The 18,432-nt window shown below is 44.7% G+C and overlaps 1 protein-coding gene across 1 annotated transcript in view; it reads left to right on the top strand.

Moving 5' to 3' along the window:
• The window catches only part of znrf2b (zinc and ring finger 2b), a 52,623-nt gene extending 34,998 nt beyond the window's left edge, over positions 1-17,625 (top strand). The window contains exons 3-5 of the mRNA XM_080895774.1: positions 11,544-11,649; positions 13,469-13,542; positions 13,617-17,625. Coding sequence (XP_080751900.1) covers positions 11,544-11,649; positions 13,469-13,526 — 164 coding nt within the window. The 3' untranslated portion in view covers positions 13,527-13,542; positions 13,617-17,625. The remainder of the gene's footprint in view (positions 1-11,543; positions 11,650-13,468; positions 13,543-13,616) is intronic.
• The last annotated feature ends 807 nt before the right edge of the window (positions 17,626-18,432 follow it).

The raw sequence follows: 18,432 nt of genomic DNA, 5'->3' as shown, positions 1-18,432 counted from the left end.
ACAAATGGAATCATCATAAATACATTATTTCATATTTATTACTTCCCCCTCCTCATTGCTTTATTATTGTAGCTCTAGTAATAAATAATAATGTAAGGATTCTGGATCAGCACAGTGATGCCCACAGTATATACAGTATTCTGAAGAAGGTCTAAAATGTCACTGTGTGTGCGTGCATGTGTGTGTTTTATTTAGATGGATTTTTAAAAAAAATATTACTCATGATATAATATTGTGCAGACAAGCCTGGTAAAGACATGAGGAGGAAACAGCAGAGCTGTGTGAGGCTACTAAAGGCAGGGCTATAACATTTTTCTGTCATCATTTTATTATAGATTAAGTGCAGGAGTTGTTAGGTGTGGATGATTAAATTATAGTTTATTGCAATAGCAAGTTGTGCCTTGTTCTCAGATAGACAGCAAGTGGAGAGTGATATATGAAATGATGGGATGGAAGGAAGAAGAGAAGCAAAGAGTGATTCACAGGCAGAGCCTAAATTATTTCTCACAGTTTTTTGTGTCCTTATGGTTCCAAGCGCTGTCACCAATCTTTGCATTTTGTTATTATCTCATGACACTTGTTTAATCAGCTACCATCTCTCCTATGGACTTTTTAATGTCTACAGTCTCAGATCAACACAGCCCTGCCCTCCAGCACTATCCACAGCAACCCCTCAACAGCAACATTGTACTGTGGCTGTAGCTCAGGTGGCAGAGCAGGTCAGCCACTAATCAGAAGGTCGGTGGTTCGATCCCAGGCTGCCTCCTGGCTGCATGCCAAATATCCTTGGGCAAGATACTAACCTTGTTTGCCTACTGGTGGTGGTCAGAGGGCCCGGTGGCGCCAGTGTCCGGCAACCTCGCCTCTGTCAGTGCGCCTCAGGGCAGCTGTGGCTACAATGTAGCTTGCTATCGCCTGTGTGTGTGAATGACCGAATGTAGTGTAAAGCGCTTTGGGGCCCTTAAGGACTAGAAAAGCGCTATACAAATGCAGGCCATTTACCATGTACCCATCAGGTAAAACATCGGCGACGTTTGCTTTGCCTTGTTGCCCATATTAGATTCTTGATGAATGTGTGTTGTTGTTATTCAGCCTGGTTCAATGTGCCCCTTTTTAACTTTGAGCACCCGCCCCTTTAAACCTCTCTGCACGGCCCTGACTGTCTGCCTCTTATAATGACCATAAGCAACAAAAGTGAACTTCGTGTTCGAAGCACAGGCCGAGGGGGCGGTGTGGCAGCAATTTTTCACACCAGCCTATTAATCAACCAAAGACCCAGACAGACTTTTAATTCATTTGAAAGCCTGATGCTTAGCCTCGTCCACCCCAGCTGTGAAACTCAGAAACCAGTCTTACTTGTTATCATCTATCGTCCACCTGGGCCTTACACAGAGCTTCTGTCTGATTTCTCAGACTTTATATCTGATTTAGTTCTCAGCTCAGATAAAATAATTATTGTGGGTGATTTTAACATCCATGTAGATGCTAAAAATGACAGCCTCAACATGGCATTTAATCTGTTATTAGACTCAATTGGCTTCTCTCAAAATGTAAAAGAACCCACCCACCACTTTAATCACACTCTAGATCTTGTTTTAACATATGGCATAGAAACTGAACATTTAACAGTGTTTCCTGAAAACCCTCTCCTGTCTGATCATTTCCTGATAACATTTACATTTACAATAATTGATTACACAGCGGTGGAGAGTAGACTTTATCACAGTAGATGTCTTTCTGAAAGCACTGTAACTAAGTTTAAGAATATAATCCACCCACTGTTATCATCTTCAGTGCCCTGTACCAACACAGAGCAGAGCAGCTATCTGAACGCTACACGTGCTGATGCAACACCTCTCTACTAGCTTCTCATCACTCGTGAATAAGATCCAGAGATTCTTAAAGTTACAGTGCGTAAAATGTCACCACTAGATGTCAGTAGACTGCAGATTCAGTAAACTGAATTCTGTTTTCTTACCTCTCACAATTCAAGTGCATAAGCCTAGCTGAGGTGGCCGCTTATAAGATGTCACTTTTCCACCCCATAGATAAAAAAAAACAAGAGTTCCTGCAGCCTGATTCTTGCTTTGACGTCTAATGATCATGTACATAAATGTGTATTAAACTAACTGTACCAAACCAAAATAGAGCTGTCAGACTGAAATAACTAAAAGAACCTAACTGAAGTTATGTGAGCTTAATAACGTCACTCTCTTCCTTCCAGAAGGCTTATAATTATCCTCAAGATGATCATCAGTATAACGTTAAAAAAAACTTTTATATGAATTAGCCAGTCAGCTCCCTGCTTATGTAACAGGTTCTTCCTCCTGCAGTCTGAGAAATTTAGTATAATCTTCATGTAATATTTCCCAAACTACATAGCTGTGGTTGCCTGAGGGCTGCTTCTCCTTGCATTTAGCAGAGATCTCTTCTGTATTTAAGGATATCACAGCCACAGTTAGTGTGGCTGGGGGAAATGTTTCGTTGTTTCCTCTGCTAAACATGAGTATGGGCTTGTAAAATACTCCCCACAGTGAAGTTACAGGAAGCTACGAGATGCAGTCATGTTTCCCTGCAGATTTGACAGATGTGCTCTGCTGCCACTGTCAGCAAATGGTGATCTGTTTTGATAGATTTCTTAATTTGGTTTTCTGAGCTGAGAGGATCTTATTACTGTTCCAAAATAAACATGAAAACTCACTTTATGTAACAGCATTGCCTACATTTAAATGATCATTTAATCGCTTAACCCAGAGGTTCCCAAAGTGTGGGGCCCGCCCCCTAGGGTGGGCGCAGAGCCATTGCAGGGGGGGGCACGGTATGAAAATTTAAAAAACGCATTAGGTTGTGTAAAATGCTTGGACACTGCTAGCATCATGGACAGGTTTTTGACGGGGCTCCCACACAAACGCAAAGCAGGAGATGAAGCATCGCCAAATATGTTTCCAAACCAACTTCCTTCCAAGCCAAAGACTAGAAAATATGATGAAGCAAATCTTCCCTTTGGCTTCACCTGCACAAGAACATTTTTCTTGTAAAACAAAAGGGGGCCTAGCAAAAAAGGTTTGGGAACCACTGACTTAACCTCTAGTTCACTTCAGTTTTTTTATATAGCACCATTTGACAACCACTGTGAATGGTGTTTGCCTCTGTGTGTTAGCCCAGCAACAGAATACAAAATAAAGAGGAACGATGATAATATGTGGCTTGGAGGTCGGAGGTCAGCTCTTACTGTCTTACTGGGGGTGGCTGTAGCTCAGGTGGCAGAGCAGGTCAGCCACTAACCAGAAGGTCGGTGGTTCGATCCCAGGCTGCCTCCTGGCTGCATGCCAAATATCCTTGGGCAAGATACTAACCTTGTTTGCCTACTGGTGGTGGTCAGAGGGCCCGGTGGCTCCAGTGTCCGGCAGCCTCGCCTCTGTCAGTGCGCCCCAGGGTGGCTGTGGCTACAATGTAGCTCGCTATCGCCTGTGTGTGAATGACTGAATGTAGTGTAAAGCGCTTTGGGGTCCTATGGACTAGAAAAGCGCTATACAAATGCAGGCCATGCAGGCCATTTACTGTCATTATGTCAAAAAGTCCTTGGGCAAAATACCGAACCCCAATGCATCCATTAGAGATAGAAAGTTCTTAAATAAATAACAACTTAAGAACTGAATGGCTTCATGACTGCTTCATAGAAGGCACTAATGAGGCTTGTAGTGAAGCATGCACAGCTAAGAGTTGATAGGCACTATAAAAATACCAGTAAAAAGAAACCCATAGGAGTGGATCATGGGAATCCACAAAAAAAACTCTGCCCCCCCCCCCATGATGCAAAGCCAGTGCTGTTTAAAATGTCAATAAAAACAAAATGCAATGATTTGCATAAATGAAATGTTATACTGTAGGGCTGTTCCATATAACGATATATATCGGATGACGATATAAAAACGTCTATCGTTTCATTTTACGCTTCAGCTTTTTTACACATTGTTTGTTTCGTGGTGTCGCAAAATAAACTGTTTACGGCAATATTTGTTCATGGTTTTGATGTCACTGTAGTGGTTATATTAATTTCTTAAAGTTCTCTCTTTCTCTTATATTTAATATAACCACACCACGGACGGACAAGCGCCTGTTTTTTATGTGTTGTGGTTAGCAACCACGACGGTAACACCATCGCGTGTCCGCATGTTTATGTTCCACATAAACCTTTCACAATAAAGCTCAAGATCCTGCTGAGACTTTTCAAAATAAACCGAATCACGTGAAAGATGCAGATTATTTATGGATGAGAATTAAAAAAGAGCCGCCAGGTGCTAAAAAATAAACCTTAGACTCAAACGTTAGAACAGGCTTTCCCCCGCAGCACGCCGTGTAATAAATACTCACAAAGAAATGGCGCCGTTACAACTTATGTCTAAAAATGTATCGTTTCATGCATCGGTTAAAACTCGACTCCAGCTACATGACGCACAGCTGGAAACACTTCACGCAGGTCGAGCTGCCCGAGATTCACAGAGTTTACAGAAAATGTTACATTTCTGTGATTTATATCGTTATCGGGCGATAGATGTCTCATATCGGGATATGAGACTTTAGTCATATCGCACAGCCCTATTATACTTTGAGAGACTACAGATTACAGATTACATGCCCTAAAATGTATTTTGTAACGTATTCCGTTACGTTACTCAACAAGAGTAACGTATTCTGAATACTTTGGATTACTTAACATATTATCATGCTTTTTACAGCTACATGAATGTACTATTGCTGTGTGATCTATTAGTATTACTGAAGGTTACTCTCCACACCAACACCAACTAGATGTTTAAATCTTAATATAAATGAGTAACAGTAGGTGGACATTAGGTAAGGCTGCACTTTTTGCAGCGATCTCGTATAGAAACTATTCAGCGCGTATATAAAACAGGTCCGCGGCTCCGAACCGTAGTATGGGGACCTCTGGCTGATACGTCGGGTTCATGTCGGCTCGTAGCTGAAAACTAGCTTTACTTTGTTGTCTGGCTCAACTTTGCTAGCGAGAGACAGAGAGAGGCGTTGAAAGGCTGCTGCAACCAAACTTATTGTTTCAGAGGAAAACATGAACACAGCGTACAGCCGAGTCTTAACAGCTTACTTACAACTGGGCTCGTCAGGCTCTCTTCTTGGCTGCAGTGGTTATTATTATATTTACATGCTTCCAGCTCCCGTTTCTGCTCCGTGACAGCTCCTACTTTTCCTTTCTCTCCCTCCTCGCTCACAGACACATCACGGGTATGGCAGTCCATCCTCCCTGCAGCACGGACTACACCGCCCATCAGGCTACATGCTTTAGGGCGATGCCTGTAACACTCTGCTATTGCCTTCATATTAAATAATTTTTGTGAACACAACCCACCGCCGTCTTTTGCTACTCAGGTTAAACACGATATATGAGTCACTTAGATAACTTAAAAATGTTATTGTTTGGCTTTTTTCAGTCTTTTATTTGTTCCTGAGTAAATCGGTTTGGCTGAGATTTGACTTGATTGAGACTTCTGAGTTATTTTTGTTTCATGCAAAATCAGAAGTTAATCACGCAGACTGTTCTGTGATCTGCCGCCCTGGCTGTATGCATGTGCATCGTGGTCGTGAGCAAGTCTGTCCCAGCCCTAACGCCTAAGTGTAGTGAGAGCAGCAGGGATCGTGTCTGTTTTATAAGAGCATTCTTCTTACACACAACAAAACCTCATCTCGTACTCGTTTCACAGCATGGATGACCCACTTTCATTTCCTGATTCAGGATCCTGACAGTAGTGACGTTTAACATGCATCAAGCGCAGTGAGCGTAGTGCAGCAGCATCTCTGGTGTGTTCATGCCATGTCTTTGTTTGACAAAGGCCTGTTTCTCACTTCTTCTCTCTCTAAGTCTGAACACATTTCAGCTCATACCAACACTGCTCGGTGTTTCCCTTTCAGCTGAGTGCTTTCAGGCCAAGTTGAGTTCCTCTTTGAGTAAGCCCACTTCCTGTTCTGCTGGGACTGATTCCTCTCTGTCTTCCTGTCTCTCAGTCATGTGATGGTCCCTGTCTGAGCAGACTGCTGCAATATGGAGAACACTGTCAGCTAACGCAGGAATGCAAACAATGAACACGATCTGTCTTTGTTCCTACAGCCATGCGTCCATGCACCCGTCTTCTTCCATTGATCCAAAGTTGGGTTCAAAATGCAGCAGGGTATTCCAGACGATCACTCGCTCTCAGGAAATGGAGATCTCGAAGCATTCCCAGGCCAGATAAGATATATAATCTCTCCACTGGGATCTTTTTCCAGTGGAAGGTGCCAGAAAAATGGTGATGAAGCTGCGAGGTGATCTACTGGGATACTGTGAGACGGGGCCTGGTTGTTGCTCACTGCTGTTTTCTGTTAGCTGGTGGCATCGCCTGGTGCGTTTAGGAGATCGCTGCATAGAGTCACAACAAGCTGCCTTTTTAGGCACTAACATGGCTCTTGCTTTCAGACATGCCCAAGCTTGTCTCGTTGCACCGACAGGGGAAAGTAAATGCATGGTGTTGCTATAGCAGTGATATTCTATTATGACATTTTTATACGATGTTAAAATGATCACAGTGTGATAGGCACGGTCTAAAGCCTGAGCAGGGAATATTTTAATGTTGTGACATTACACGTGTATCAAAAAGTAAAGAAAAGCAAAGCAGCTCTGCTAAGCTTGCCATGTTTCTTATTACCCTGTGTGGTTTTGTCTCAGTGATCACAGCCGCTCCCTGCTGTTTGTGGCCTTTCTAGGAAAATAATAAGCCGTTCAGGTCTTTCCACTCCTACCACACACTCACACACAGTCACATGACTGTGAAGATCTGTAATCAGCATGTTTATATTCCTTTCAGTTGTTTGCTTTTGGTCGCTCAAGGACAACCCTTCATTATGTCACACACACTCACAAACACACACGAGCAGGTGCAGGTAACGATAGTGTAACCAGTCTGTTCTCTGATGCTGTGAGTGTGTCTTTGTGAAAGCAGCAGCACAGCAGAGACAGAGTAAAGGTGAAGGCCTCGTGTCACTGCACGCTGGGGTTTGGCCTTGAACTGCTATTTATTTTCACACACATGCACACAGACCTGTGCTCCCTAAATGTATGTGGCGCTGCTTCGAGACATGGACGCACAAGCACAGCAGCTGTTGCATGTTTATAAGATGACAGGTGCGGCTTGGCTGAAGCCGGCGATGCTCCGTTGACCTCGGTCCTGGTTTCTAACCTGCTGTGAGACAGACTGATGACGCTGTCAGAGAAAGTGCTCGTAGGCATGGGCCATATGATATTATTCACATCATATACTTCTATCATCATGTGCTGTTTCATGGCATAAACACGTCACCCCATTAAGCAGTGGATTGCGCTCACGTGGGTCATGCAGCACAAAGTTATTTAAGTTGTGAAGGTGAAGGCAAATCTGTCTGGAAGCGTTACAGACGAAGATTTAAACCCCAAAAGAGCAGCTACTTCCCTGTTTGGGAAATGATTTTGGATATCAAAGCAGGTACAGAACAGAACACTATACCTCAGTCTGACTGTGCACTATATTAACAGCAGGTGGGAGCTGTGCGCCTCAAACCGTGAGACCAGCTACTTTCCCGAGGATCACACATTTTAGATTCGGTAGTGGATTTTATTTTGTAGGAACCGGTGGTTCGGGCCTCTGACTAGGATGCCTCCAGGTCCCACAGGGAGGATGCCCCGGGGCAGACCCAGGGCACGCTGCAGAGATGGCCTGGGAACACCGTGGTGTTCCCCCGGACAAGCTGGAGGAGTTGGCTGGAGAGAGGGAGGTCTGAGCTTCTCTGCTTAGGCTGCTGCCCCCGTGACCCGGTGCGGATAAGCAGAAGATGGATGGATTTTATTTTGTAATACTATTTATGTTTTATGCTGACTTTTTCAATTCAAAGAACAGAGGGAGAATTTTTATTTTCATACTTGAATACACTGCTGAATAAACTATTCCACTAAAAGTTACATGTGTCATATATATTTTTTAAGTTTTTATCAAATATTTCAAGGCAGCCTGTTGTGTTTATGCTGTCGAATTAATAACACCCAAATTTATTGTGAGAATCCTCTGAAATATCGTGATGTTATGTTTGGCACATATCCCTGTCGCTAGCTGCTCGTTCTAAACTCCCGACAGACAGAAGCTGCAGCTCAGAGGTGCAGTGAAAGCTGCTCTGTTGATCACCTCCTCTTGTCCAAGGCCTTGCCACGGCGGATGGATCTGCGTATTTGATTTGGCACAGATTTTACTCTGCGTGCCCTTCCTCACACAGCTCTCTTGTTTATCTGGGTTTGTGTTTCCTCACAGTCTCAAACTGGGGATCTTGTGCATGTTAGAGGGGGAAACTATCCTCGGAGGCTAAAGTGTTTTTCGTGTCTTGTTTTAGCTGTTTTGCCCTAATGCTTTTTAATGCATTTTAACCCTGTGGAGACCCACTCTCTGTAGGAGCCACTCTTGAGTGGCACTAAAGGAACTGCGCTGTGTTCTGTGTCTGCGACGGCTCATGTTTTAGCTCTAGAGATTTCCCCTTGGTAATAGCACGGTGGCTGCCTCCAACCTTTAGATACAGTCTGTGGTTCATCCTAGTGTGCAAACCAATATTAAGACAATAGACAGTTCTGCAGTTAAAGACGTTAATGCTGGAGGAGGAAGAGCTGGAAGGAACGTTTTGACTTCTTTGCAAAGGGTATGTCTGCAGTTAGGGCTGGGCCATATCATACCGTTCACGGTAACACCGGTATAATGTTGGGCAACGATAAGAAAATGAAATATGGCGATAGAATATGGGTAAAACGCGCATGCGCAGTGCCTTTGTTTTCATACGCACATGGCGGAAAAAGCATGGCGGCGAATGAGAAGGTCGAAAGCGGATCGTTGAATGAAACCATGAACCAGAACTGGTTTGTAAAAATGCTGCAGCTTCACTGGTGTGGAACTGGTTTAGCTTTCGTCCGTCAGACACACAACAAAGCACTATTTTTGGTAGCGCATGCTAGCGGGCCGTCGTTATTACCGCGTTGTTTGGAAAATACGGCGCACTTAAAATCAATCCTTTGATTTTTCTGAAAATCAACAGAGCCCCCTTATAATCCCGTGTGCCTTATGTATGAACTCTGGTTGTGTTTACTGACCTCGAAACCATTTTATGTGCACGGCGCTCGAAAATCTGTCAGATGTTTCAGTACGACTTTGCTGAGCTACGAAGCCGCACCGCTTGATGGATTGTCGGAGCATTACGGCTATCGTAGGCGGAGCCTCGCGGAGTGATACGTACTGTGCTTCAACATAATATTACCGTATTGTGTGTGTATAAGCTCTTTAAGTTTTGTGGATATTATACATGGTTATGCTGAGGATATGTCGGCCAGTTTCCACTGGAAATGCCTTTTGGTTGAACTGTCAGTGAGGAGTTTGCATTTGCACTGTTACATTTTTATATAACTTTAATGCACATAAAAAACAGCTGCTTGTTTAAGTGAAAATACAGTGATGGATTTTGCACTAATAAAGTTGTGGAGTTGTAAAGTATTTTGTGTCAATTATATCGTCACTTATATCGTCATCACAAATTTTCAAATGTATATCGTGATAAATATTTTTGGTTACATCGCCCTGCTCTATCAGCAGTAAATGGAATATGACATGAAGGGCAGCTGTTTTGGGGTCGTGTGCATCACAGTCCCAGGGGCATGGTAACAACAGATTACTGGTTTTGATTCGACACGGTGTGCAGATTTTGCCCCTCACCTGTAAAGGCCTGGTGGGGTATTAATGTGAGCTCATTGGGTGGAAACCATCTTTGTGAACATCATAACTTAGGAACAAGGTGACGTGGGATTTTCACATTGAAACCATAGTTGCATCTACTAAACGAGTTCAAATATCAGTTGTCTGAAAATGCAGGATGTCCGACAACTCAAAAAGACATCATCTCATCCTCTAGGATTTTCACATTGATTCAATAAGGTCATCTGCCAGGAGTCTGAGAGGGAGAACTGACAGCTACCAGCATTTTGATTTTAGTTTCTCATGCTCGCCCACACTCTTTTGCGTGCGTATGCAGAATTGACAAACATACATGTGGATGCACAGACAGACAGCGGCCTCACGGATGGGGCAGGACAGAGGCCCTCTGCAGCTGAAGCAAACATCATCTGCATGAGTATTACAAACCTCTCACTGACTGGCTGCCCGGCCCAGACTGTCAGTGTGTTAAAGATGCTTTTGCCCTCAGCTGAGCTGGATGCCATGTGCTGCTGCCCATAATAACAGGCTTTTGCAGGCCTATGTGGGTTAATCCACTGTTACATAAGGCCAATCCTAATGACTGCGTGTTTTGCTGCAGGTGATGGGTTTAATGGTGCACATGCTGAGTTCCACTCTAGAGCCGGACCCATGCTATTCATAGCATGAACACACACACAGTAACCTGAGCAGAGGTGGAGGCTATCCGGCAGCCTCCTACCCACAGTACAAAACTGAGTGTGGAAACACTGATAGATAAAGATTTAAATGCTTCTGACAAAGTCGTGCTGCATTCAGGGAAATCTAGAAATTTCAGCTGCTTGAACAGTATGACTTTAGCTCTCTACACATCACGATCATCCAGAACAGCCTGCAACACACATCCTAATCACGTTGCCTCTGATTGCCACCAAAAACCCTTCTCATGTGTTTGCGTTCCCGTATTTCTTGTGTCAAGATCTTAAAAGTTTTAAAGGAATACATGGAGTGACCTCATGGACGATGCGTTTGTACGTTATATAAATCAGGCAACGCTTCAGTTCAAACAGGTCATGAAGTCGAGCTCCACGCAGTCCCGGCAGATCAGCTGATCCCAGAGCCTGCCCATATCAGCTGATCCCCTCCTGCGTGAACCTCACACAGGTTGGGCTTTTTAAGCCGTTTTAGCCTACCAGGAGTTGTTGCATATCTGCAAGCCACTTTGCAGCCCAGCTCCACCTCTTTCAATGCTGTCAGTAATAATATCATTACCGCTGATGCCTGCTGTGTTCTGTGCTGAGATCTTCTTACAGGGAGGACAGGACAGAGCTGCGTTTCCCAAAACACAACGGTCCTGACTGAGATATAAGAGTAGCACCGTGCACACCTAGTAAACAGAAACACTGAAATGTGTCCCCACTGTCGGTATCTCTGAACAGTTTTGTCAGGATGACCTTTTTTTATGTAAATATAATTGTTGAACTGTCAAAACCAGTATGGACATGTGTGGGTGCGCTGTAATACTAACGTACAGTACAACAGAAACCTGCACGCCGTCTCTGCTTTTACACTCACGCAACCACTAATTAAGAAAGATCACATGGTCACTTTGGTTTAAACACACTAGATTTTACTGCAGCTCTGTTTTGCCAACAGAGGCTGTGTGTTGTGTTATGAGTCATCCTATAATCCCAATCGTGTGTGTGTGTGTGTGTGTGTGTGTGTGTGTGTGTGTGTGTGTGTGTGTGTGTGTGTGTGTGTGTGTGTGTGTGTGTGTTCCAGAGGATGTCCTGCCTCGGGATGCAGGAGAATGTGCCATCTGCCTGGAGGAGCTGCAACAGGGAGACACCATCGCTCGCCTGCCCTGCCTCTGCATCTACCATAAAGGGTTAGAACCTCGTTTGTTTTCCTTTTCATCTAATAGTACAGTAGCAGTATAGTGGTCCCAGCTGAGGTGTGGCCTTAGCGACACAGTTCAGTCCCAGGAGGTCTTTTTAAGGAAATACAAGCTTGCTTCAGCCACTTCACTGTCTGCATTTCCATCACAGTGACGACTTGTGAAGATTAGGCAAAGAAATGCTGGGATGTTCTTATTGATCTTACCGATTCCAGTCTCACGCTCATATCTGGCTGCAATGAACAAACCCTCTTTAGTTCCCTCCCTAAAAGTGTTCCTGTGCTGAGATCAGTCAGAGAGGCGGTAAAACAGAAGAGCGAGCACTCCTAACTTTGGAAGATACCCACTTGATTTGACTGCTGAAGCCTAAGCGAGCTTCAGAGGAGGGATGTGTTTTGCATAGTGGTGTGTGGCTCTTGTCACTCATCATGAAATGAGAGCAGCACGCAAACACGGCTATAACAGAAAGAGGAAGCAGCAGTGTCAGTTTAAACTGATGCAAAAATGAGGTTCAGGGTTAAAAAGAACAGTCATGCTGACAGCGAGGGACGAGCACTTGAGTCATGCACACTGTGGCGCTGTCACGTTATTTCACAGAGGGCCTAGATTGGGCTTAAAGTGGATTTATTGATATTACCTTCAGTATTTACTGAACTGGCCTGTCAGCTGGTATCAGCTCACTGTTTTAAAATCAACCCCACACTTTATCATGTCTTGGCTGCAGTTTTATAGCCACGTGGTAATTTTAGTCCTTCTTTAATAACTGAACATGAATCTGGCCTTTTCTGGCTGCTGCCCTTTCAGAGATGCTACAAACTTAAAGTGTAGACCAGCAGACACAGACATCCTTTGATATGACGGCACCCACACCACTGAACATTACTTCACCTTTGAGCTTTCAGTAGTTTCAGGCAAAGACTGTATTTAAAAGATGGACAAGTCTGACCTATGAATGCTAAAATGCTTTAAAGGCCAGCGATGGGTGACTCCTTCTCCGAGTTTGACCTCAGCAAACACTGCCCAGGTGACTTTATGGTCTCGGCTGGTAGTTTGAGGTCAGATTGTAGAAAACATGAGGTTCATTTTGTAAGTTATAGTCAGAAAGCAGGATAAACCGGGGAGCGCTCATTGGCTAATGAAATGCGAGGGTTGCATCAGACTTCAAGGCACCAAGAGCAGTGGTGAAAACCGTCAGCCTGAGGTTTTGAGGCTTCACTATCCAACAGGAAGTTTGTTTCAGCTGTTTTTCATATGAATGCTATCTGTGTTTGTAATGAACTGGACACAGCTGTTTGGTTCCTTTTAAAGTGTGGCTCTACATACATAAATACATGAGGATATTGTAAGTATGTAAAGCATGTTTGCTGATAGTTAATAATAATGTTTTGAATTCCAATCATTTGAAGGAGGAAAGTGTTTAACTGCTTTGTTCTTTCATTTTCGATACATTACATCAGACCCCACTGTGGTGCTCTGAAAGAGGAAACACGTGTGCTTTCTGTAGCCTGAGTGGGTCAAGTCCAACACGGTCCACTACATGTACATGTGACGAGACTACTGCACACCAGCAGGTGTCGCCAGACGCAGCAAAATGGACTTCATGAGCTCTACGAGGTTTACTTTATTAATGCCAGGGAGAAGGTGCACGGGTAAATGTTCCAGTGTTAACAATGCTTTGTACCACACGAACAAGTGAAAATAGCCGTAGGTGTAAAGTCTGATGAGGTGCATCGTGGCGGAATGACTCGGGCAGCATCGCTCTTCTCACGCTGTCTCACTGACTCCTCCCATCTTGTTTTCTCTCCTGCAGCTGTATCGACGAGTGGTTTGAGGTGAACAGGTCCTGTCCTGAGCATCCATCGGATTAAAGCTTTCATTGCACAGGTAAAATCCACATCCACAGACGTAAAGATGGTATTTTTTAAATGTCAGCATCTGGTTCTTTTCTGTGATTTCAGGAACATGAGACGTCCCCAGAGGGATCTGCAAAAATGAAATCCCTGGATTCAGGGACTCTGCTGGACTCTATGACCACTGTGATCAGTTAGCACCCTTCCTCCCACAACCCACCCACCCAATAATGTAGTACCACAGTGTGCCAAATGTCATTTAAGCAATCTTCAGGGATACAAACTTGTGTGTTTTATGTTTAAGTTGCACATCTACACTCAGCATCAGAGTTGACAGACTCCTCCAGCCCTGACGCTCGGGGCATCACCAGTATACACCAGTACACCAGTATGGAGGAGGAGGAGGGAGACTGTTGGCTGACGCGCTCCGACTCGCCCCCTCCCCTCCTCCGTCAGCATCAGTGTCTCCCAGTGCCTTGTTGTAGCGACGCTCGGCACGCAGCAGCCAGGACAGAGGGGAGTCCAGACTACGGCCGAGCCGGCTGTCCTCCACCCAACGCCCTACAACCCCCACCACCACCAGGACCATCTTACCACAACTGCCATTCTACCCGAGCAGGAGAAACAGTGCTGCTGCAAAAACGGTGCCAGTCAACTGTGACTACTGTCAAACACTCAGTCATCAGTGCTTTTTAGACCCCGCCCACACAGGTACAGGAGCCCAGTCCATCACTCACCAGCCTAAACCCACTGCAGCACATTGCTGCTACTTCTCTGACACGATAAGTGTTGTGCATGCCAGAACAATGGGACACGACAGCATGTGGCAAAATGAGACTAAATTAAAAATCCACCCATCCTGTTTTTTAACTGCTTATCCGACTTCAGCAGCGTCCACACGGGGAGCAGTTCTTCCCCGTCCGAGTCTCTTCTTTCCCTCAAGTTAGCCCACATTCCTGGCTGGAAAAGGCTACAGCCCGACTTTTGGATACGTGGTTAAGAAAATGGATGGATGGAGATTTTAACCCTCTGCTAGTAAAGCTGGAGCTTCACTTTCAGACATCACGTTCACCTCCACAGACCAGACCCAACTTCATCAGGACCTGAAATACTTTGTCCCCACCAGCAGATGTCAGTCTGTAGTTTTCCAACAAAGCACCAGGATCTTGAGGTATAACATCCAGGCTGCCGTACACGTGGCTGCAAACGGCTCCAGTGCATGCTGCAGAACCTGCATGAACCTGCTTATTCAACACCAGGGTAAAGAGCACGTGAACAGAATATGTCTGGACATAAATAATGTCTCGTTCCATCATGGACGGGATCTGGTAACGAGACAATGTGGGAAAACCTTTCAAGACCTTCAGTTTTTAGCTTTGTGTTCCTTCCTGTAAAAATGAGCTTCAGTTTTTTTTTATCACTTCTGTCAGCTCGTGTTCATTTCTGCATCATAACCGTAGCAGCTGCAGGTAAACCGAGCCCTCACGGTACAGTGTTGCACCAGACTGAGACAGTTTACTTGTGAGGAGCTGCAGGACTATAAAGGTCCCAGGAAAGCAGTGAGCTCTGTGAAGCTTTTTCAGGCACTGACCGTCACACTGGGAGTCAGCAACTTGATCTCGATCCTGGCAAATGCAGCAGTCCAGGTGCTGAGGCTGAGGGAACGTAAGCTAAACAGAACTGGAGGGACTAACTGGACCTGTCTGTTTGGGGTTAGGTGTGCCTGAAGACCTCGCTGAGGAACCAGTCAAGTCCCTGATACTGATTTCACCAACAAGCTCACGCTCAGCCTTGGAGGACGAGCTAAGTTCAAACCCATCTACTGATCCAGGGCTTGTGTGGATCCCAAAGCTCCAAAACACCTGAAACTTGTCATCCTTTTCCCTCAGTCTCTTTTGCCTGTGAAGACTAAATGCACCCCTTCCTGATTGCGCAGTCAGTCTGTGAGCGTTTGCTGGGGGTTGCAAAGAGGATGCTACACCAAAAACCTCCTTCCAGTTGCTCTGGTTGCGAGCAGATTGCCGTGGCCACCTTTAGATGATCGGTAAGTCGTTAGTGAATGTCTGAAGACAAGTCAGCGACCTCCATACAAACTGCGAGTGACCACAGCAGCAGCCTGTACCTCTCTGTGACCACTGACTACCACTACCACTCACCCACCAATCAGAGAACACACGTTTTTCTCTCGCAACACCAGGCAGCCACTCAGTGACCTCCAGGCTTCTGTGACTAGTTTCTCATCTTGTAATTATCATCATTAAATGAACAATATGCAGTTATAAGTGATATTTGGGATTTTCTTTTTATGCTTGAAATCATGCAGAAGCTGCATCGTGTTATGGAGGTGGAGACTGGCTACGAACCCGAGGTTTTTTTAAGATTTGTCATTTTGGTAATTGAACTTATTTACATAGTAAAGTGTTTGAAATCAAACATTAATATATTGTTTTAAATATGAGAATAATGGGAGACAGAAACATGTCTGTTTAGATGTGTGCCTTCTAGTCTGTAGAGACAGGATCCTTTTTGTTTTGCAGTTTCTGTAGTTGCTGCTCTCCACCACTGGGAGGCAGTGCGCTCTCACTTATGATCTTGATGTGCTTGACGTTATTTTTGAGATTTTTATCATGAAAGCAGGACATGAAAGGTTCCTGTGTCGTCTGTGATCTTAGAGACCGTGAGAAAATGATGGCGGTGCGGAGGGAGGGAAAATGGTTTTAATAGAATAACCATGGTTTACGTTTTATTATTGCTTTCCTACACATTCCTCAAACGCTCACTGATTTGTGCGAAGTCAACATTCATTTTGTGCTTATATAAATATGTAAAAAGAATCACAGGCAGCAGTTTGTTTGGTTTTTGTATCTCCCAAAAATGATTCAATGGCTGAAAAGATTTTATAATGATGTTTTTATGATCATGCTAACTTTGCTTTTTATTGTGACTCTTGCTGCGTTCACCGTGTCTTCCATGACATGTAATGTGTGTGTTGGGGGGTGTATTCTGTGAAAGTATGACGTTTTTTAAGATGAAACACTGGACTCTGTGAAATGTAAACTTTTTACATCATTAAAAGTTTTCATGAGCAAATGACAGAAGTGCAGAACACGCCGACCCCTGTAGCCCCTCCTCTCACTGACCATTTTCACACGGTCCCTCACTGAACACACACACGTCTCGTGAGTCAGCTGGGAGTCGTTGTTGAATGTATTGAAGCTAGTGTGGTTCTCTGGTGGGCGTTTGGAGTTTTGGGATCCACCCCGGCGCACTCATGACTGCTGAATCGTCACACTGTATTCTGGAAATCGGACGGCCACACGGAGATTAACCGAGCCCGGTGACACGCTCCCTTCGCACAGTGCGTGGAGGCAGGATCGGTGCGTTTGTAGCGACAGAGCGACCACGTGGCTGCTTGATGGACATCTCACGGGGCTTTGACTGTACCGTCATCTCTCTCTCTGATCTGAATTCTGCAAGAGATTACAACCACTTTCCCCTGACTGATCATGCAGCTGATTCCTGTGAGCAGGTCCGCCTGTCTTTTCATTTCTGTCTGTGAATTTATGAGGAAATGTGCAACAAATCTGGCCTTAAAAGATGACTTTGACGTTTCACTCTCCTGTCCGTGTGGGTTTTTGTATTGCCATCATTTTGCAATAACACAGACACCTCTAATACCACAGTGGCTCTGACACCACGCTGAATCCTTGAACTTTTACGGGAAAGGCTGGCGTTAAATGAGAGCATGTTACGAGTGCAGTTAAATTATAGTTGCAACTCTGTAGCAAAACATTTCCAGAGCTTTCTGCCACGTGGCGCGGTCTTCCTCAGGAGATGACGTTATATCTGAGCTCAGTACGGGACTTTGGTTACATCAGCACACATCCAAAGACTACAGCTCCTGTAAATGTCACGGGAGGCTCGTTCCTGATCAGAGCCCACAGACCCACGCGTAAACACGCCTGGCGTTGCTTTACAGCTGGTACAAGAGCAAGCTGAGGAGTCAAAGTCACCAGCTGTCATTTCACCCATCGTCACTCGAAGTCACCCAGTGTCAGTGACCTTTCATACTCTGATGACACTTTAATCTCGATTCAGACTCTGTGGCTGTTTTCTGACGTTTCAGAAAGACCTCCACAGATAATTAAATAAGAGAAAAGTTCCAAAATTTTTAAGAGGCCACAATAAAGATCGTATAGATGAACTGAGACATAATGTTGACGTACGTCGTCTTCTTCTTTCATGTATGAACATATGTGAGGGATTCATTGCATGGTTAGATACATTTACACTGACGGAGGTGTGTCACAGCCCAGGCTGTAGCCAGGATCTACCCTAACGTCAGCCGAACGCCATCCAATCAGAGCCCTGTAAATCTGTCTTACAGAGTGATTAATAAAGTTAAACTAATGACAGGTGTTATTAGTTGCAGTGACGCCCCATTAGATGCTAAATGACAGTCCACACCATGATGGGAGCTGGGTGAACTCTTTCAGTGACCAGCCTCAGATTCTCAGTTCTCCAATGGCTTTTTGCATTATTGTGTAACTTGGGTCATCACGATGGGGCTTCCCCTGTTTGCACTGGCAGGCAGAAATCCCCTGCACAGCCTGCAACTCGCTGGAAAGAAAGAAAAGAAAATCTGGCACTTATTACTGTAGGCACATGGAGGCTGATCAATACTGGACCTTTGCTTATTCCAAAGAATAAAACAGTTCTAATGTGAATATATGAGACGGTCCTGCCTCAGACTTTATCCAGTTATTAGGTCTCTACTGTCTGAAGAAGCACAAGGTAAATGTGCTGGGTTCATGACGCTCCCAGCATTTTGGCCATCATCATCATCATCATCTTCTCATTTTGAAACCACACATGGTGAGCGAGGGAGGAGAACGAACCTGAAGCTAAATAACAGTAAGTGGTG

This window comes from Rhamphochromis sp. 'chilingali' (genome assembly GCF_963969265.1).
Source record: "Rhamphochromis sp. 'chilingali' genome assembly, chromosome: 11".
Lineage (NCBI taxonomy): Eukaryota > Metazoa > Chordata > Actinopteri > Cichliformes > Cichlidae > Rhamphochromis > Rhamphochromis sp. 'chilingali'.
The sequence above is the reverse complement of the archived record's forward strand: the minus strand, read 5'-3'. Positions and strand labels throughout refer to the sequence as shown.